Raw genomic sequence first — 21,406 nt, forward strand, 5'->3', positions numbered from 1 at the left:
TGAGGTGGTGTCACAGTTCTAATGTAGTTGGTACAGCATCTTTGGCTTGGCTTCGCGGACGAAGATTTATGGAGGGGGTAAAAAGTCCACGTCAGCTGCAGGCTCGTTTGTGGCTGACAAGTCCGATGCGGGACAGGCAGACACAGTTGCAGCGGTTGCAGGGGAAAATTGGTTGGTTGGGGTTGGGTGTTGGGTTTTTCCTCCTTTGCCTTTTGTCAGTGAGGTGGGCTCTGCGGTCTTCTTCAAAGGAGGTTGCTGCCCGCCAAACTGTGAGGCGCCAAGATGCACGGTTTGAGGCGATATCAGCCCACTGGCGGTGGTCAATGTACAGCAGCAACGAGTACAAAACAGGCTGATATCTCATCACTAATCACTTCACTTGGGTCTCCAGACACACCTTCCTCATGCCACACCTACCTGGGGAACATCAGCCATGATAAGCTAGTTACTTGTCACTTATCAGCCGATGCCTGAATGTCATCTCTGTCCTGCCACATGAAGCCAGGGAGGGTTCAATATGCTTGAAGATACAAGTGGAATTGAACATGATGCACTTATCAATGAACACATCAGTTACTTACTGATCTTACATGATAACTTGTTGGGTCTGGAACACCACCCTGAGGAACTATCTTAAGGTTGAGATGCCTGATCTCCAACAACCACAATCATATTCCTTTAATTCAGGTATGACAGTGACGTTGGACAGTTTAGCCTTTGGTGTCCATTGTCTTCACGTTTACCATGAACCTTGATGCCCCCCTCAGTCAATGCTGCATTGACGTCAAGGGCAGTTAACTCAGAATCAGAAGTTTTCTCTTTGGCCCATGTTTGGACCAAAGGCTGTGACAATGTCTGAAGCTGAGAGATCTTGGCAAAATCCCAAACCATGCATTGAGGAGTAAGATATGAGTAAATTTTGGTTGCTTGATAGTGACTCCTTCCATCACTTTGCCGGAGATTGAATATTTTCTTTTGGACAGAATAGATTGATCCTGGTGTTAAACTCTTTGTCTGGATCCTTACACCAGCATTATATTTTAAATCTAAAGAGGTCCCTGCTCCATCAGAAGAGAGCTCCAAATACCGCTGCCCTCCCTCAGCCCTCCCCTTCTCTGCCCTCCAGCCCCAGATCTGGGCCTAGTCAGATGGAAATAAAGAAAAGGGGCAGAAGCGGGATGTTTTTCAATGAACTGATTGTGTTTATTTTTCCCTCAGCTGCTGGCTGGCCATGGAGAAAGGGTTTAAATGGAGTTTTTTAGTTCCTCTGTGTGCCATTTGCCTGGTAAGTGTTGTTAAATCCACCTGCTCTAAGGCTGTGACTCAGTAGCAAGAGCTCCTGACAAACTTAAGGTCAACAACTCAAGTTCAAGTTTATTGTCACATTTTATTTTAGATATCCAGCACAATAACAGGCCCTTCCAGCCCATGAGCCTGTGCTGCCCCATTAATCTATAACCCCCGCATGTTTCGTACAATGGGAGGAAACTGAGCCTCCAGAGAAAACCTACGCAGTCATGGGGAGAACTCCTTACAGACAGTGCAGGATTTGAACCCTGGTCCCAGTCGCTGGCGCTGTAACAGCATCACACTAGCTGCTATGCCAACCATGCTGGCTCAGTACATTGAAAAATGTTGTTTTTATGAACAGTCCAGTTGGACATCTCATGCATAGTACAGCAAGTAAGACACAGTACTGAAGTGCAGAGAGAGATATGTTGGTACGGAGCAAAAGCAGCATAGGTGCACAATTCTGAGGGTCACTCAGGTGTCTAATAGCAGTAGGAAAGAAACTTTCCTGGAATTTTGTGGTGTGTGATCTCACCCTCTGCAATCTTCTTCCTGATCGAAGGGGTCTGAAGACAATATGGCCTGGGTGAGATGAATCTCTTATTATGTTAGCTGCTTTTCCTGGTCAACAGGATGAAGGTTTATATGATGGACTGAGCCCTGTTCACAACCCTCTAGACTTTCTTGTGGTCTTGGTGGAGCAGTCCCTGTAACATGACAGGAAGCTTTCAGTGGTGTATCAGTAGAAGTTCAGGTGTTAAAGTGGACATGAGGAAACAAACACGAATACAGCTGCAAGAACAAACTTTTAATCACTTTGCATGAGAACTCCATTACAGCAAGAAACATTGCTGCAAGCAGCTAGTCTCACCCTAAGAGAAACTCCTCGTGGCTTACAAATCTAGAACATTCAAACTGTCTGCTCCAGACAAGTATATATTCCTCTTGGGATTCATTCATCAAGGTCATGCCCCTCACGCAATGGTTAATGATCTGTGATATTATTGTGGTTACAGCTTTAAAATATACATTCACAGAGGCATGTTGGTGACATGTCAAATTTCCTCAGGTGTGCTGTCTTAACAATTGCATTGATGAGAATGGACCAGGTCATGACTCTGGAGAAGTTTACTTTGAGGAAATGACAGCTCGGGTTTGACAGCAATATAAGTCATAGTACAAATGAATGAATTACCAAGGGGTCTGGATGTTCTTGAGCATGAATTGCAAAACGTTCAGTAGCAGCTGCAGTACACAATAGGAAGATGAACAGCATGTCAGCCCATATTGTAAGAGGGTTAAAGGTTACTAATTGTAAAATCTTGTTACAATTGAACAGGGTACTTGTGTGGCCACACCTGGAACAGTAGGCACAGTTTTAGTTCCTTATTTAAGAAAGAATATACTGGCATTGGGGACAGTCCACGAGACCCAAGGGGTAATTCCTGGGGTTAGAGGACCTATCACAAGTGGCTAAAGAGATTAGGTCAATATTCATACATAGATGGTAGAGGGGAGCAGGTGGCATTGTGTGGTAAGCCACTGTTATGTATAATTGTCTAGTCAGGTATACCCATTGACATGTAGCCCCTTTCAACAGTGTCCTGTATAAAGGTGGCTGCTCCACAGCCCCATCCTCAGTGCAGGAGAGTCGAACAGTATGGGTGTGGAGTGGTTCTTCAGTAAATAAAAGTCTATTGGTTTCTCAACAACAACCTTTTGAGTAATTAATTCACTTAAAGTTATTTTTTACAATGGAGTAGATCCTGAAGCCACAAAAGCTGGAGATTGACCCTCAATCGCCTGAGGCATCCTCCAACTTTGAGCTTGCTGTGCTGTTTTGAAGCATTCCTACAGGCTTCCTCCACAATTGTGTGATCAGAGACCCATAAACTACAAGTGCTGCACTCCTGGGTCGGCACCCTGGTGTAGTCCATGATCAGGAATGCTACATCGTACCAGGAAGCCATGGCCATACTTAAAGATGTAAGATTAATGTCATCTACACCAGACACCTAGTGATCCACAAACAATGACTGGTGAGTCCAACACCAAATATATTCGAGCCCTGCGAGCACTCAGCAGAGCCTGTGAATACATGGCTGTGTCCATCGTGGAGTACACAGAGGACCTGATCAGGGATGCCTACATCGCAGGGATCAGGTTGAACTACATCTGACAGAGACTCTTGAAGCAAGGAAAACTCAGTCTGCAGAGAGCAGTCGAGCTGCCAGGCACGCTGGAGATGGTTCTCCAGAACATGGAGCCCTACTCAACCAACATCACAGCTGCCTCGTGGTTACTTTGGGTGCCGCCATCTTGGGATGGGCCGCCACCCCTCCACTCCACTAATGACTCAACCATGGCAGCAGTGCTCCACGACCACCTCTCGTCACTTTAGTCCGACTGCGGAGGCGACCTGCACACAACCACGGTGCTAAGTGCTACTTCTGCAGCCTGGGCAAGCATCAGAGGAAACGCTGCCCAGTGAAGGATTCAACATGCTCCAGCTGCCAGAGGAAGGGACACTGCATCAAAAGCAGAGGACCACCAGTATACAGTGTTCGAGGTGGATGGCTGCCTCTACCACTTCCTGCGTCTTCCCTTCGGTGTCACAAATGATGTCTCAGTCTTCCAGCGGGAGATGGACCGTATGGTGGATCAGTACAAGTCGCAGGCCACTTTCCCATATCTCAATAACATCACCATCTGCAGCCATGACCTGCAGGACCATGACACCAATCTCCAGAAATTTCTCAATGCAGCCAAGCTCCTTAACCTTACATATAATTAGGCCAAATGTGTGTTTCACCCAACCCGACTGGCCGTCCTTGGCTGAGTCATGGAGAACGGAGTCATTGGCCTGGACCCTGACCGCCTGCTCCTGGAGCTTCCCCTCCCACACAGCCTCAAGGACCTGAAGAGGTGCCTTGGGTTCTTTTTCTATAATGCTCAATGGTACCCTGACTATGCAGACAAGGTCCGACCCCCTCATCAAATCCACATCCTTCCCCCTGGCGGCGGAGTCTCATGCAGCCTTCAATCACATGAAGACAAATGTCGCCAAAACCACAATGCATGCTGTGGACGAATCCAGCCTGTTAGACGTTGCCCTGGCAGCCACCCTTAACCAGGCAGGCAGGCCAGTCGCATTGTTTTCACTTACTCTGCAGGGTTCCAAGATTCAACACTCCTCAGTCGAGAAGGAGGCCCAAGCCATTGTTCGAGACATGCAGCTTTTGCACCATTACGTGGCCGGAAAGAGATTCACCCTGCTGACTGATCAACGTGGAGTCACATTCATGTTTATCAGCAGCGAAGTAAAATCAAAACTGACAAAATACTGAGGTGAAGGATTGAACTGTTCACCTACAATTACAATATCTTGTACTGGCCATGGAAACTTAATGAGCTGCCAGACGCTCTGTCCCGCACAACCTGTGCCAGTGTGCAGATTGACCGGCTGCAAAACCTCCACGACGATCTGTATCACCCTGGAATTACCAGGTTTTTTCATTTTGTCAAAGCACGCAACCTGCTGTACCCCAACGACCAGATCAGGTCCATGACAAAGAACTGCCAGGTCTCCAGTGAGTGCAAACCACACTTCACCCAGACAGACAGGGCACAATAAATCAAAGCCAACCTCCCCCTTGAGCAACTCAGGGTCAATTTTAAAGGACATCTACCCTCCACCAACCTCAATGTGTATTTTCTGAACATCACTGAAGTATACTCCTGTGGTGAGATGTAATTACACCACTAGGTAACCAGGGGTCACCCCGGTGACCTTGTATATAAAGCAGTCCAGAGCTACAGTCTATCTGGTCGCAGCACATGGCTAAGCCGCAGTCTCTGGTAATGTGGAGGCACCCCGGGGGTCGTTCCTGGTCTCCACGTAGTCTCTAGGTCTAAGTGTAGCAAGGGTAGACCCTGAGGTACTGGGAGCTGCTGGTAGAGCCTCTGTGGGGCTTATGTCGGCTGGAGGAGTAACCTGGGTGCTTGGGACTGTTGGCTGAGTCTCTGTCCTCGTGTGCACATGTGTGCTGGTCGTCCCTGGATTCCTTTCCTCAGGAAGAGTCTCCAGGTGGTTAGGAATGTGCGTTGGAGCAGAAGCAGCTTCCATCATAGTAGATATGATATTAGTTTATTAAATTGTACTAACAATAACCACACCAGCATTGTGAATATAAGACAGCTTTAATAAACTAATATGTACCCAAAGAGGTCTTGTCTCTCTGCAAGACAAACCTGGAAGGCTAGACTGTAGCTCTGGACTGCTTTATATACAATGTCACCGGGATGACCCCTGGTGACCTAGTGGTGTAATTGCATATCACCACAACTTCCATTTTCCATTGGCCATCCCCTGCTCGGACATGATGGCTGCCACAGTTATCAAGGCTCTGTGCAGCCTCTTCACCCTGTTTGGATTCCCCTGTTATATCTACAGCAAGCGGGGGCCTTCCTTAATGAGTGATGTGCTGCACCAATACTTGTTGGCCAGGGCATTGCCATGAGCAGAACCACTCATTCCTGGGGTAACGGGCAAGTGGAGAGGGAGAATGCTATAGTTTGAAAGGCAGTTGTCCTAGCCTTGCAGTCTAAGGGCATCCCAGTCTCCTTTCTGCAGGAGGTCTTCCCAGAGCCATGCCACCATCAGGTCCCTGCTGTGTACTGTCGCAAATGCCATACCACATGAAATCTGCAGGAAATCTGTGACAGGGACTACTTTACTGGCATGGCTGATGTCCCCAGCGCCCATCCTACTCCAGAAACATGAGCCACAAGTTTGAGCCCTTGGTTGAAAGGATCCACCACCTCCATGCCAACCTCCAATATGCCTTTGTGGCATACCCTGACTGACACAAGGACACCATCTCTGTCAGGGAATTGGCTCCCTCGGGGGCCCTGGAAACTGCTGCTGATCACCCTACACCGCCTCTCCGTTGAACACACATGATACACCTGACCCCTGGTACCCTGCCTCCACCCAAAGGAGGATACACTGGTCTCATCAGCTCCTACCTACCAGTACAGCACTGACGTGTATGTACAGGTTCCCGAGATCGTCCAGGATCCCGCTGCGGCATCACAGCTGCAACCGGTGCTATGACGGTCCCAGTGAACAACCACACCACCTGAAAGACTGAACTTGTGATTTTGAATTGTAACTTGTAAGTCCCACTTCACCCCACTGGACTCTTTAAAAATAAGGGGTGAATGTGATAAACCACTATTATTTATACTAGACTCTTTAAAAACAAGGGGTGAATGTGATAAACCACTATTATTTATAATTGTCTGGTCAGGCACACCTATTGGCCGATTGTACCTGTGGCCCCTCCCCACAGGCTCCTGTATAAAGGTAGCTGTTCCACAGCCCCTTCGTCAGTGCAAGACAGTCAAACAGTATGGATGTGCCGTGGTTCTTAAGTGAATAAAAGTCTTGGTTTCTCAACAACAGTCTTTCAGGCAATTGATGGAGTATCACATTGTTTACTTGGATTTCCAGAAAGTGTTTGATAAAGTGCCACATAAAAGGTGTATAGAAAACAAGGATGCCTGGAATTGGGGGAGATGTGTGAGCATGGATGGAGGATAAGTTAACCCGTAGAAAGCAGAGAGTTGGGGTACAGGGGTGTTTTTCTGGTTAGCAATCGGCAGTGAGGAGGGTGCCGCAGGGATCGGTGCTGGTCCCACAACTGTTCACAATTTACATGAATGATCTGGAAGAGGTCAGAGTTTATTGTATTTGTTGATGACACTAAATTCAATGGAAAAGCGAATTGTGCAGAGGATATGGAGAGTTCACAGAGCGATACAAATAGGTTGTGAGTGGGCAAGGGTCTGCCAGATGGGGTATACAATGTTGGGAAATGTGAGGTTATCCACTTTAAGAGGAAAAATGGTAGATCAAAATATTTTTTAAATGGCAAGTGATTGCAGCTTGCTGCTGTGCAGAAGGACTTGGGAGAGCTTGTGCATGAATCGCAAAAGATTGGTTTGCAGGTGCAGTAGGTAGCAAGAAAGCAAATGGAATGTTGGCCTTCATTGCCAGAAGGATTGAATTTAGGAGCCAGTGGGGGGTGGGGGGCGGGGGTATTCTGCAACTGTACAGGGTACTGGTGAGGCTGCCTCTGGAGTAAAAGCACAATGCTGGAGAAATTCAGCAGGTCAAGCAATGTCCTTTATATAGGTAAAAATACAGAACTAATGTTTCAAGCTTGAGCCTTTCCTGGTCATAGAGCTTGAGAGCAGCAGGGATTACAGATGGGATGCAGTGAGAGAGATTCCCACAGAACGCTCTTTGGAGAGCAAAGGAAAACTTCTGCAGGGTGGGCATCCCTAAAAGAGATTTCTCAGATTTTTCCAGTAGACAGAAGTAAAACATGAAAATCTGTAGATACCGTGATTGAAGTAAACCATAGCGTCTACAGATTTGCTTGTGTCTGGAGTACTGGATACAGTTCTGGTCTCCTTTCTTGAGGAAGGATGGACTGACTTTGGAGGGTGTGCAGAGGAGGTTCACCAGGTTGATTCCAGAGATGAGGGGTTAATCTACAAGGAGAGATTGAGTTATCTGGGACTGTACACACCGGAATTTAGAAGAATAAGAAGGAATCTTATATTAACATTTACAATTATGAAAGGCATTGATGAGACCTCACTTGGAGTACTGTATGCAGTTCTATTCACCCAGATATAGGAAGGATGTCGATAAGTTGGAAAGGGTGCAGAGCAGATTCACCTGGAAGTGGCCGGGACTGGAAGGAGAGATTAGATAGGCTGGGTCTTAAGCAGAGGAGGCTGAGGGGTGACATTGTAGCAGTTTATAAAATCATGAGGGATAACGTGGATCTGACAGGCTTTTCCCATGACAGATAATTGTGGAACTAAAGTGAAAGGGGAGAGATTTAAGAGGGACATGAGCAGCACTTTTTAAGTTCAGAGGGTGATCCTTATCTTGAATGAACTGCCAGAGGAAACAACAGAAGTGCGTACCACTATGATGTTCTAAAGACATTTGGGCAGATAAATAAATAGGAAGAACTGAGAAGAGTAAAGGGCAAATGCAGGCCAATGGGACAACTTAGTCGTGTGGATGTGTTGGGTCAAAGGGTCTGTCCCTGCAGTATGACTCTTTGACTCTTGGTACACAAGCACTCAACCTTGCCATCTGCACTCAAGCACACATACACGGCTCCATTCGGAATCACCCACACCAGGACAGACACAGCATCCATCCCTGCACACATGGGCACGCACATATGCATCAAAACACAGTAAACATTGAAGTACACAATAATTTATTTTCTTTTTACTTCCTAGGTAAATATCGTTTTCCTCACTTTGACAATATGGAAACTGATTCAGAAATTCAACTCTATCAGTCCAGATCTACCATTTTTACAGAAGATCCGGTATGGATTCAATCTATATTATTACATTAAAACTATAGTTTTAACCAAGTTCGGGCATCTGCCTACATTTTGGAAGTGTTAAAGGACAATTACAATGCTTAAAAGGAATTTAGACAGGTTCATGGAGAGGAAAGGTAAGTTCATTATAATCCCTGGTATCCGGCACTTACAGGGATTGCTAGATGCTGGATAAGTGTATTTTCCGGTTGCTTGAGACTTACACTTACAATGCCTAACTAGTACACCTGCATTAAGAATAAACAGTTTAAAAGACAAAAATACTAGACTGTCCTTACACTGAACAAACTTCACTTGCATGAATATGTAAGCTTTAAAGCATTTTACTTTATTTTCAGTCACATTCTTTGAAAACATCTGCAAGTTCCTCCTACTCCATGGAGTCGCCCGAAAGATGAACAATAACATTATAGATATAATTAACCCCCCTCCCCAAGTTGACAGATAAAGATGAGGTCACACAATTAGACAGCTGGCAGGGAGATTGCCTGGAAAGACAGGCAGATTGAATAAACACGCAGCTATCGGGATAAGTTGCAATGCAACAGGGACAGAGTCAAAAAAAGTAAGAAATACAGGGCAAAAGGTTTTATATTTAAATGCATGCAGTGTAAAAAATAAAGTGGATGACCTTGTAATACAGAAACACATTGGCAGGTCTAATGTTGTGACCGTCAGAGTTCTGGCTTGAGGATGGATGTCATTGGGAGCTGAATGTCCAAGCATACACAGGGTATCAAAAGGATAGACAGGTCCGCAGAGGGGGTGGTGTGGCTCTGTTGGAAAGGAGCAGCATTAAGTCATCAGGAGATGAAGAATTATTGTGGGTCAAACACAAGATTCTGTTGACAAAGTGGTTGCGAATTATTGTGGATTGAGTTAAGAAATAACAAGGTTAAAAGGATACTGTTGGCAGTTGTATACAGATCTCCAAACAGTAACCAGGACAAATTACAACAGCAAATAGAAAAGATATGTCAGAAGGGAAATATTATGGTAGTCATGGGGGATTTTAACATGCAATTAAATTTGGAAGACCAAGTTGGCACTGAATCTCCAGAGGGAGAATTTGCAGAATGTCTACAAGGTGGCTTTCAAGAGCAACTTGTTGATGAGCCCATGGGGGATCTGTTGTACTGGATTGGGTGTTGTGTGATGCACCAGAGGTGATTAGAGCATTGAGAGTAAAGGAACCATTAGGGGGCAAGAAGAATCTAAAATCAGATGTGTTGGTATTTCAGTGGAGAGGAACTGGCCGGAGTAGACTGGAAGGGCCCACTAGTAGGGAAGACGGCAGAGCAGCAATGGATAGAGTTTCTGCAAGAAACGGGGGGAGGTGTAGGATTAATATAGACCAAAACAGAGGAAATGTTCAAATAGAAAAATGTCACAACTGTGACTGACAAGAAGAGTCAAAGTTAGCATCAAAGCAAAAGAGAAGGGCACACAAGGAAGCTAAAATTAATGGAATATTGGGTTTTTTAAAACTTACAGAAGGTAATCAAAAAAACCTCATTTAGGGGAGAAAAGATAAAGTATGAAAGTAGACTGGCAAATAATATCCAAAAGATACAAAAAGCTGCTTCAAGTATATAAAAAGTAAAGGAGAGGTGAAAGTAGATAAAGGACCTCTAGAAAATGACCCTGGAGAAATAATAATTGGAGACAAGGAGATGGCAAAGGAGCTAAATGAGTATTTTCCATCAGTCTTCACTGTGGAAGGCATTAGCAGTGTGTCATATATCAAAGAGAAGTGAGTGTGTGGTGTGCTGAGGTAGCAGCAAGACTATACAACAGCCTTGGTGACTCCCCATGTGACTGGCTCAGGAGGGGCCGGCTCAGGTCTATATTCAGGTCAGCTGATTGACACCCTGCCAGGTGGAGTCATCCCCTTTGATGGTCTTCCTGCAGGTAGAGAGATCACCCCCCTCAGTATGCTGTGGTCATGTCACCACAGAGTGCAGTTACTATTTCAGGGAAAAGGTGCTCAGTAAGGGTAGATAAGATGGACTGCACCCTCGGACCTGAAAAAGGCAGTGGTGAAGATTGTGGAAGCATTGGTAATAATCTTACAGGTAATAATCTGGCATGGTTGCAGGAGACTGGAAAATCGCAAATGTCACCCCACTATTCAAGAAGGGAGAGAAACATCAGAAAGGAAATTATAGCCCAGTTAGCCTGGCGTCAGTGGTTGGGGCGATGGTGGACTCAATTGTCAAGGATAAGGTTATGAAGGCTCATGACAAGATAGGCAAAAGCCAGCAGGGTTTCCTTAAGGGAAAATCTTGCTTAGCGATCCTATTGGAATTATTGGAAGAAGTAACCAGCTGGCTGGAAAAAGGAGATGCCGTGGATGTTGTGGATTTTAAGTCAGCCTTGGACAAGGTGCTGCACATGAGGCTACTGAACACTGAGGCCCTGGTATAACAGGAAATGTACCAGTGTAGGGAGAGAATTGGATGATTGGCAAGAAGCAGAAAGTTGGAATACAGGGATCCTCTTCTGGTTGGCAGCCAGTTGCTGGTGGTGATCCACAGGGGTCGGGGTTGGGGCTGCTTCTTTTTATGTTGTATATCAATGATTTGGATAATGGAATGAATGGCTTTGTGGCCAAGTTTGCAAATAGGTGGTGGGGCAGGTAGTGACGAGGACAGGGAGGCTGCAGAAGGACTTAGACAGATTAGGAGAATGGGTAAGAGAAGTGGCAAATGAATTACAATTTCGGGAAGTGCACTTTGGCAGAAGAAATAAATGAGCAGAATATTACCTAAATGGGAAGAAAATTGAAAATTCCCAGATGCAAAGGAACCTCGTGCAGGATGGCCTGAAGGTAAACTTGCAAGTTGAGTCGGTGGTGAAGCAGGCAAATGCGATGCTGGCATTCAGTTCAAGAGGAATAGAATACAAGAGTAGGGATGTGATGTTGAGGCTTTACAAGGCACTGGTGAGACCTCACCGAGTATTGTGAGCAGTTTTGGTCTCCTTGATTAAGAAAAGATGTACTGATGTTAGATAAGGCTCAGAGGAAGTTCACAAGGATGATTCTGGGAATGAAAGGGTTATCATATGAGGAACACTTGATGGCCCTTGTCCTGCACTCATTGGAATTTTGGAGAATGAGGGGGATCTTATTGAAACATTTCAAATGTTGAAAGGTGTGGACAGAGTAGATGCAGAAAGGTTGTTTCCCATGGTGGGAGAGAGATTCCAGAACAAGAGGGCACAACTTCAGAGGAATTCAAAGGAATTTCTTCAGCCAGAGGCAGTGAAACTGTGGAATTTGTTGCCACAGACTGGGTCATTGGGTGTATTTAAGGCAGAGATTGCTTGGCTCTAGATTAGCCAGGGCATCAAAGGTTATGTGGAGAAGGCCGGGCATGGGGCTGAGTGGGAAAATGGATCAGCTCATGATGAAATGTCAGGAAAGACTCAATGGGTTGAATGGCCTATTTCTGCTCCTATGTCTCATGGTCTTATAAGTGATATGTGATCTGATTGACTGACAGATGACTGAGGCTTTCAGGCCCATTAGGAATCAGCTTATCTCAGGATCATCCTAAAGATGCTCTGCTCTGTTCCACACATTGTGCAGATGAGGAGTGGATAGTATATGGTGTGTAGGTGGAAGGGATACAGGGTGTTTGGAGATCAATGTTTATGACTGGCTTTGAAGTGTCCAGTAAGCACAGAAGTTCTGCAGTGCTCACAACTTCTTAAAAATCCTAATCTGACTGATGCATCTTTCCCACTGTACAGCTCTCTCACTCTCCCTCTACCCTCACACACAATGCAGAACCCACTCTCACACCACTTCCACCTTCTCTCACTGTATCCCCCAGCTCTACTCACTCAGGCATGATCCTGCACCCACCAAACCTTCACACCCTCTCCTTCATACACTGGTCCTACTTTCGCTAGCACTGTACATCACCTCACACCCTGCCTCATGTAGCCTGACACTCACACATCTTGCCCCATCTCCACAACCCCTGAAATCCCCTCCCCCTCTCTCTCTACCAGCCCCCTCCCTACTTCTCTCTCTCTTTCTCTCCCTCCCCCCACCCCCTTCTTCTCCCTCCCCTCTATTTCTCATACCTAGATCTTGACATTTAGGTTATTGATGTTCTGAGCCTATTTTCCTTTTCCCCATGTAGAAGGTTCATTGTGACTGCGATTGCTCAATTGACTGTGCTGGGCTGTGCCTGGATATTTGGAGTATTCCATTTCCAGAAAAGGACCATTGCATTAGCCTACATATTCACCATCCTCAACAGCTTCCAGGGAACATTCATCTTCATTCTGCACTGTGTCAACAACAAGCAGGTAAGAGCCAAAACAGCACAAAGCTAAATGGTGCAGCACATTGAAAAGGTCACAGGGCCAACTCTCACTCCTCCATCATCCTTTCATCGCATATTCCAAAGATGGTACCAACATGGAGTGTGAGCGACAGGGATCATGTCCCCACACTGAAAATGTGGGGACAGGGCACTGTGCCCCCCCACTGACTGTGTGTGTAACAGGTACTGTGACCCTTGTTACGAGCCTAGAGGACCCATAAACCCAGAAGCAATCGATATTCACCAAGACAAATGGTTACTTAAACAAAAGTTGCTTTTAATTATCTTTCAACATGAAAACAGAATCACACTTTAACTTATCACGATTGACTTAACTAACCTAACTTAACTCCCTTCTAATTCTAAGCAGATGTGTGTGTGTGTAAGTTCAGAAAAGTTCTTTGGTTCACAGTCCAAACTCACTTCTCATTCCTCCAAGTTCACTGGTTGCAGGCAATTCTTATACTGTGCTCAGAATTTAACATTTATAAAGTTCACCAGGCTTTGGTTCTTGAAAGATAAATGGTTACTGCTCAGGAAAGTTCTTGTCGGTTTTTAGAGAGAGATTTGTTGCATGATGGACACCTAGCCACTTCAGTTCTTGCCGAAGAAACTTGCCTCCTCAGGGTTCTCCAGATGATAACCTCATTCTTTCAGGTCACCACAGAGTTCCTTTTTGTTTCTCTTATTTCTTTTTTTTAAATTTTTTATTTTTCACACCATAAATCACATTAGCCATGATATACACTTTTTCTTTTTCACACATTTACAGTGACTTTTTCTCCCCCCCCCACCTCCTCCCAAGCCACCCCCCACCCCCCCCCATCCATTTTAGGTATACAATCTAGGTTGCATTAATTCAGTCAGACAATGTTGTCATTCAACAAAAATACACCAGAAATTCTACAGAGTCCATTCTTTTCTTTCCTTCTCCTTCCATCAACTTAGGTAATGTTTGTCCCCGGTAGGTTTTCGCTATTGTATTTAATGTAAGGCTCCCATACTTGTTCGAATATTTCAATATTATTTCTTAAACTATATGTTATTTTTTCTAATGGAATACATTTATTCATTTCTATATACCATTGTTGTATTTTCAAATTATCTTCCAATTTCCAGGTTGACATAATACATTTTTTTGCTACGGCTAGGGCTATCTTAACAAATCTTTCTTGTGCATCCTCCAAATCAATTCCAAATTCTTTGTTTTTTATGTTACTTAGGAGAAAGATCTCTGGATTCTTTGGTATATTGTTTTCTGTTATTTTATTTAATATCTGATTGAGATCATCCCAAAATTTTTCTACTCTCTCACATGTCCAGATTGCATGAATTGTTGTTCCCATTTCTTTTTTACATCGAAAACATCCATCAGATACTGTTGGGTCCCATTTATTTAACTTTTGCGGTGTAATGTATAGTCTGTGTAACCAATTATATTGTATCATACGTAGCCTCGTATTTATTGTATTTCTCATCGTTCCAGAACATAATTTCTCCCATGTTTCCTTTTTTATCTTTATATTTAAATCTTGTTCCCATTTTTGTTTAGTTTTACCATTTGTTTCCTCATTCTCCTTTTCTTGCAGTTTAATATACATATTTGTTATAAATCTTTTGATTAACATTGTATCTGTAATCACATATTCAAGGTTACTTCCCTCTGGTAAACTCAAATTGCTTCCTAATTTATCCTTCAAGTATGATCTCAGTTGGTAATATGCCAGCACTGTATCTCCAGTTATATTGTACTTATCTCTCATTTGTTCAAAGGATAAGAATCTACTTCCTGAAAAACAATTTTATATTCTTTTAATCCCTTTTTTTGCCCCATTCTCTAAAGGAAAGGTTGTCTATTGTAAAAGGGAGTAGCTTATTTTGCGTCAATATTAGTTTTGGTAATTGATAATTTGTTTTATTTCTTTCTACATGGATCTTCTTCCAAATATTGAGGAGATGATGTAATACTGGAGAAGTTCTATGTTGTACCAATTTTTCGTCCCATTTATATAATATGTGTTCAGGTGTCTTTTCCCCTATTTTATCTAATTCTAATCTCGTCCAGTCTGGTTTTTCCCTTGTTTGATAAAAATCTGATAGGTATCTTAATTGTGCGGCTCTATAATAATTTTTAAAGTTTGGCAATTGTAAGCCTCCTTGTTTATACCATTCTGTCAATTTATCTAGTGCTATCCTCGGTTTCCCCCCTCTCCATAAAAATTTCCTTATTATTTTCTTTAACTCTTTGAAGAATTTTTCTGTCAGTTGTATTGGCAGTGCCTGAAATAAGTATAATATCCTTGGAAAAATGTTCATTTTAATACAGTTTATCCTTCCTATCAGTGTTAGTGGTAGATCTTTCCAATGCTCTAAATCGTCCTGTAATTTTTTCATTAGTGGATTATAATTGAGTTTATATAATTGGCCTAGATTTTTGTTTATTTGTACACCTAGGTATCTTATTGCCTGCATTTGCCATCTGAATGGAGATTCCTTCTTAAATTTTTAGAAATCCGCATTATTCATAGGCATTGCTTCACTTTTATTTACGTTTATCTTGTAACCCGACACTTCTCCATATTCCTTCAATTTCTTATATAATTCTTTTATTGATAGTTCTGGTTCTGTTAAGTACACTATAACATCATCCGCAAATAGACTGATTTTATATTCCCTGTCTTTTATTTTTATTCCTTTTATATTATTATCTATTCTTATCAATTCTGCTAGTGGTTCTATAGCTAGTCCAAACAATAAAGGTGATAGTGGGCATCACTGCCGCGTTGACCTGCTTAAGTTAAATTGCTTTGATACATGTCCATTTACTGTCACTTTCGCTAACGGTCCCTTATATAATGCATTAATCCAATTAATATACTTCTCCGGTAAACTGAATTTTTGCAATACTTTGAACAAATAATTCCATTCTACTCTGTCGAAGGCCTTCTCTGCGTCTAAAGCAACTGCTACTGCAGGTGCTTTATTTCCTTCTACTGCATGAATTAAGTTAATAAATTTACAAATATTGTCTGTTGTGCGTCTTTTTTTGATAAATCCAGTTTGGTCTAAATTTACCATTTTCGGTACCTGTTCTGCTAATCTGTTTGCTAATAGTTTAGCTATTATCTTATAATCTGTGTTAAGTAAAGATATTGGTCTATATGACGCTGGTGAGAGTGGATCTTTCCCTTGTTTTAGTATTACTGTAATTATTGCTGTTTTGCATGAATCTGGTAAGCTTTGTGTTTCATCAATCTGGTTGATTACATCCAGGAGGGGCGGTATTAATAAGTCTTTAAATGTTTTGTAGAATTCTATTGGAAATCCATCCTCTCCTGGTGTCTTATTATTTGGTAATTTTTTTATTATCTCTTGTATTTCTACTATTCCAAATGGTTCTGTTAATTTATTTTGTTCCTCTATTTGTAGTTTTGGTAGTTCAATTTTAGTCAAAAATTCCTCTATTTTCCCTTCTTTCCCTTCGTTTTCAGTTCGGTATAATTGTTCATAGAATTCTCTAAAGTTTTCCTTAATTTCTTTTGGATTATATGTAATTTGTTTGTCTTTTTTCGTTGATGCCAATACCATTTTCTTAGTTTGTTCTGTCTTAAGCTACCATGCTAGGATTTTGTGCGTTTTTTCCCCTAGTTCATAATATTTCTGTTTTGTCTTCATTATATTCTTCTCTACCTTATATGTTTGTAATGTTTCATATTTTATTTTTTTATTCGCCAATTCTCTTCTTTTAGTTGTATCTTCCTTCATTGCTAATTCTTTTTCTATGTTTACTATTTCCCTTTCCAACTTCTCTGTTTCCTGATTATAGTCCTTCTTCATCTTGGTTACATAACTTATTATTTGCCCTCTAATGAATGCTTTCATTGCGTCCCATAGTATAAACTTATCTTCCACTGATTCCGTATTTACTTCAAAATACATTTTTAATTGTTTTTCAATAAATTCTCTAAAATCCTGTCTTTTAAGTAGCATGGGGTTTAATCTCCATCTATTCATTCTTGGAGGGATGTCCTCTAGCTTTACTGTCAATATTAAGGGTGAATGGTCCGATAGTATTCTCGCTTTATATTCTGTTTTTCTTACTCTATCCTGCATACTAGCTGATAACAAAAATAGGTCTATTCTTGAGTATGTTTTATGTCTAGCCGAGTAGTATGAGTATTCCTTTTCTTTTGGGTTTTGTTGCCTCCATATATCCAAAAGTTTCATTTCTTCCATTGATTTAATTATAAATTTGGTTACTTTGTTCTTCCTGTTAATTTTTTTCCCCGTTTTATCCATATTTGGATCCAAATTCAGGTTGAAATCCCCTCCTATTAGTATGTTCCCTTGCGTATTAGCTACCTTCAAAAAGATATCTTGCATAAACTTTTGATCTTCTTCGTTAGGTGAATATACATTAAGTAGATTCCAAAACTCCGAATATATCTGACATTTTATCATAACATATCTCCCTGCTGGATCTATCATTTCCTCTTCTATTTTAAATAGCATATTTTTACTAATTAATATAGCCACTCCTCTTGCTTTTGAATTATATGATGCTGCTGTTACATGTCCTACCCAATCTCTCTTTAATTTCTTGTGCTCCAATTCAGTTAAGTGTGTTTCTTGGACAAATGCTATATCAATTTTTTCCTTTTTCAGTAAATTTAGTAGTTTCTTCCTTTTAATTTGGTTATGTATTCCATTAATATTTAAAGTCATATAGTTCAGCGTAGCCATTTTATACTTTGTTTATCTTCTCCTTCCGTTTTTCCATCATTACCTTTCCTCCTTTTCCATTTCTGTTTTCTTATTTTCAACTCTTTATAAGACAACATTCCTACAACATCCAACATTTTCCTTATTCTCCTATTTATATCTTCTTTATCCCCAATCTCCCCTTCCCCTCCTGAGTTGTCCTTTATCCCTTGTCGGACAACCACATCTCCCCTCTCCATTTGGGTTTGCGAATTCACTCGCAAGCGTCAACTGATTTTGCAGTGATCGCTATTTCTCCTCACCCAGCCCTCCCCAGAAAAGATTTCACTTTTCATATGTAACAAAGGTCACTCTTTTAATTCCCTCCTTATTCTCTCTATTCCATTACCTTCCCTTATTCATTCTTGTCTATACTATCTATATTTTTCTCTAAGTACAGATACCTTCACGTATGCACAATTTATCTATTCACTCTTATACCTCTTTACCCACATACATATCAATCGTGATCATTTTTACTCTCATTACCCGTCTTCATCCCTCAGTCTATTTTTGTAATTGTTCTGCAAATTTTCGTGCTTCTTCTGGGTCCGAGAATAGTCTGTTTTGTTGTCCTGGAATAAATATTTTCAATACCGCTGGATGCTTTAGTATAAATTTATACCCTTTCTTCCATAAAATCGCCTTTGCTGTATTGAACTCTTTTCTCTTCTTTAGGAGTTCAAAACTTATATCTGGATAAATGAAGATTTTTTGCCCTTTATACTCCAGTGGCTTGTTGCCCTCTCTTACTTTTTCCATTGTCTTCTCCAGTACCTTTTCTCTTGTAGTATATCTGAGGAATTTTACTACAATAGATCTTGGTTTTTGTTGTGGTTGTGGTTTAGAGGCCAATGCTCTATGTGCCCTTTCTATTTCCATTTCTTGCTGTAGTTCTGGACATCCTAGGGTCTTAGGGATCCACTCTTTTATAAACTCCCTCATATTCTTGCCTTCTTCATCTTCCTTAAGGCCCACTATCTTTATGTTATTTCTTCTGTTATAATTTTCCATTATATCTATTTTTTGAGCTAACAGTTCTTGTGTCTCTATTGCTTTTTTATTAGATTCCTCCAATTTCTTTTTTAAGTCTTCTACCTCCATTTCTGCTGCTACTGCCCGCTCTTCCATCTTGTCCATTTTCTTTCCCATTTCTGTTAAGGTCATATCTATTTTATTCACTTTCTCTTCTGTGTTGTTTATTCTTTTTCTTAAATCATTAAATTCCTGTGTTTGCCATTCTTTAAATGACTCCATGTATCCTTTAATAAGAGAAAGTACCTCCTTTATCTTGCCTTTCTTTTCTTCTTCTATTTCACTGTACTCTTCCTCTTCCTCTTCTTCTTCCTCTGGGTTGGCCATCTGTTGTTTCTTTGTTGCACTTTTCTTCTCTTCTTTCTTGTTTCCATTGTCTTCTGTGGTCTCTTCTTGCTGCAGGTGTTCTGCAGCTGTCGTTGCTGGCTGTGGAGATCGACTCCCCAGCTGGTCCCCCCTCCTGTCGGTGTGTTTTTTTTCATGCGCGGTTGCGCACTTTTACTCGGCTCAACGAGCCATTTTTGTAGTCCATTATCTACCGACCTGAGGGAGCGGGTTTCTCTCTCCACCGCGGGCCTCTTCGAACAGGTAAGGCCTTCACCTTCTTCCTCCGTTGTCTTCTCTTCCTCTCTTCTTACCGTTGCTTTCGATTTTTCTTTTTTTGTCGCCATCTTCTTTCCACCTTTATACTCACTTTTCTTTAACTTTTATTTCTGTGCCTTTGTGTTTTCCTTTGTTTTTCCCGACTTTTCTGGAGAGGGCTGGAGTTCACTGTCCGGCCACTACTCCATCACGTGACTCCTCCTCGTTTCTCTTATTTCTAATGAAACATTAGACAGCCAGTCCTCTCCTCTTGCATGAACCACAAGGGCTTTGACCAAGCTGAACTAAGAACTCACAACCCATCTTCCAAATGGGGTTTTCCACAAACTTGCCAGCTTGTCCTGTTCCAGTCCCAGCTGCTGGTGCTGACTGTAACACTGTAGAAGTGATCTGTGTGTGTGTGTCTCTCTCTCTCTCCCTCCCTCTCTCTCTGAGATAAAGCCTGTTTGACTCTCTCTTCTTGCAAAACCACATGACCCTCTTAGAACAGCAAGTACCCCTCCAGACAGAAGGTGGCTCTGACAAGCTCTTTCATCTGTTGCCTTTTTGTAAACAACAATCCATTAGTGAAGCCTCTTCTCTTGGGCACTCTTCAAAGCTTTTGCAAAGGCTCTGAGGCCCTGGCATATCCAGCATTAGCAGAGCTCCAGTATTTTAAATAAGACCTGTTTTAAAGTTTTTGTATGTGACATACACTAACGAACCCTGCTCCAATTTATCTCCCCAAAACATATTTATATTCCGTCACACCTTGCACCGACTGTGTGTGTAACTGGTATTGTGACCCTGCACTGAGAATCCCATACATAAGCAACTTGCATGTAGGTGGCCTGCTTCATGAATTTATGGATGACTCCACTATGAATGGCAGAACGCTACAAGTTCGCTGAAAGTTGTGACACAGGTGGTCAAGGTGCCAAAGGAGGCCTTCATTAGTTAGAGGTCTGAGTACAAGAGTTGGGATTTCATGTTACAGCTGTACAAGATACTTGTGAGGTTGCAACTGGAATATTGTGCGCAGTTCTGGTTACCACAATATTGGAAGGATGCCCTTCATCTGGAAAGGGTGCACAAAGATTCACCAGCCTGTTATCAGGACTGCAGAGCTTGAGTCGATGGACAGGGACTGAATGAGTTCACAAGGCAGCTATAAATAGTTTGTTTATGGTGAAAACATTTTCTGCTGATTTCTTAACAGTTTTCTACTTTGGGTGTTACAGGTGAGAAATGAATACCGGAAATGGACTGCTTATTTCTGCAAAACCCTGAAGATCCAAAAATACTCGATCTTCTCTGATTTGACCCATCCTTCCTCCTCTTCCCATGTTGGCAACTCTGCTACCTCTATGTAAAATATGTCACAATGCACTGATTTTTGTACATTGGTGTGAGTGATGAAATCTATTCTCTCAAGGTCCTTCCAGTGAATTTCCTGCATTAGAACCCCTGTAATTTTTAAAGAAAATGAATGATAAAATATCAGCTTGGATAGTTAATATCACTGGACAACAAATGTTTTCAAAAAGTTTGCTTAATGAAAATAAATTGTGAATGCTGATAGACAACTTAAAACAACACAAAGATCATTTTAGATTTGCTCTATCACATAGGAAGTTGGAGAAGCATTAAATTAACTTTAGCACATTTAAACACATTCTGATGCTGACACGTTGCATTAGTTCAACTGACCTAAAAATGTTTTGCCACTGATTTTCATTTGTACTCAGCATCTGATGCCTCTCATGTCAGGGTCCAACAATAGTCGGCTGGCATTGATGGATTCCAGTTGCCCTGATCCTGCTTTTGCAAGGTTGCAATGTCCCGGTGAAACCTTTTACCATGTTCATCAATGACCAAACCCAGATCAGCAGGGAAGACGTCCAAGTGCGAATGCAGAAAGTGGATTTTCAATGACACGTTGCAATTCGTAGTTTT

At 42.1% G+C, this 21,406-nt stretch overlaps 1 protein-coding gene across 5 annotated transcripts in view; it reads left to right on the forward strand.

Annotated features, from left to right (window-relative positions):
• Nucleotides 1-20,967, forward strand: part of LOC138758344 (adhesion G protein-coupled receptor E5-like) — a 57,860-nt gene extending 36,893 nt beyond the window's left edge. For all 5 annotated transcript variants that reach the window (XM_069927124.1, XM_069927122.1, XM_069927126.1 and 2 more), the window contains 4 exons: nt 1,219-1,285; nt 8,623-8,714; nt 12,887-13,055; nt 20,692-20,967. In XM_069927124.1, the coding sequence (XP_069783225.1) occupies nt 1,219-1,285; nt 8,623-8,714; nt 12,887-13,055; nt 20,692-20,823 (460 nt within the window). In that variant the 3' untranslated portion in view covers nt 20,824-20,967. The remainder of the gene's footprint in view (nt 1-1,218; nt 1,286-8,622; nt 8,715-12,886; nt 13,056-20,691) is intronic.
• Nucleotides 20,968-21,406: the final 439 nt, after the last annotated feature.

Source organism: Narcine bancroftii, chromosome 3, assembly GCF_036971445.1.
Source record: "Narcine bancroftii isolate sNarBan1 chromosome 3, sNarBan1.hap1, whole genome shotgun sequence".
Lineage (NCBI taxonomy): Eukaryota > Metazoa > Chordata > Chondrichthyes > Torpediniformes > Narcinidae > Narcine > Narcine bancroftii.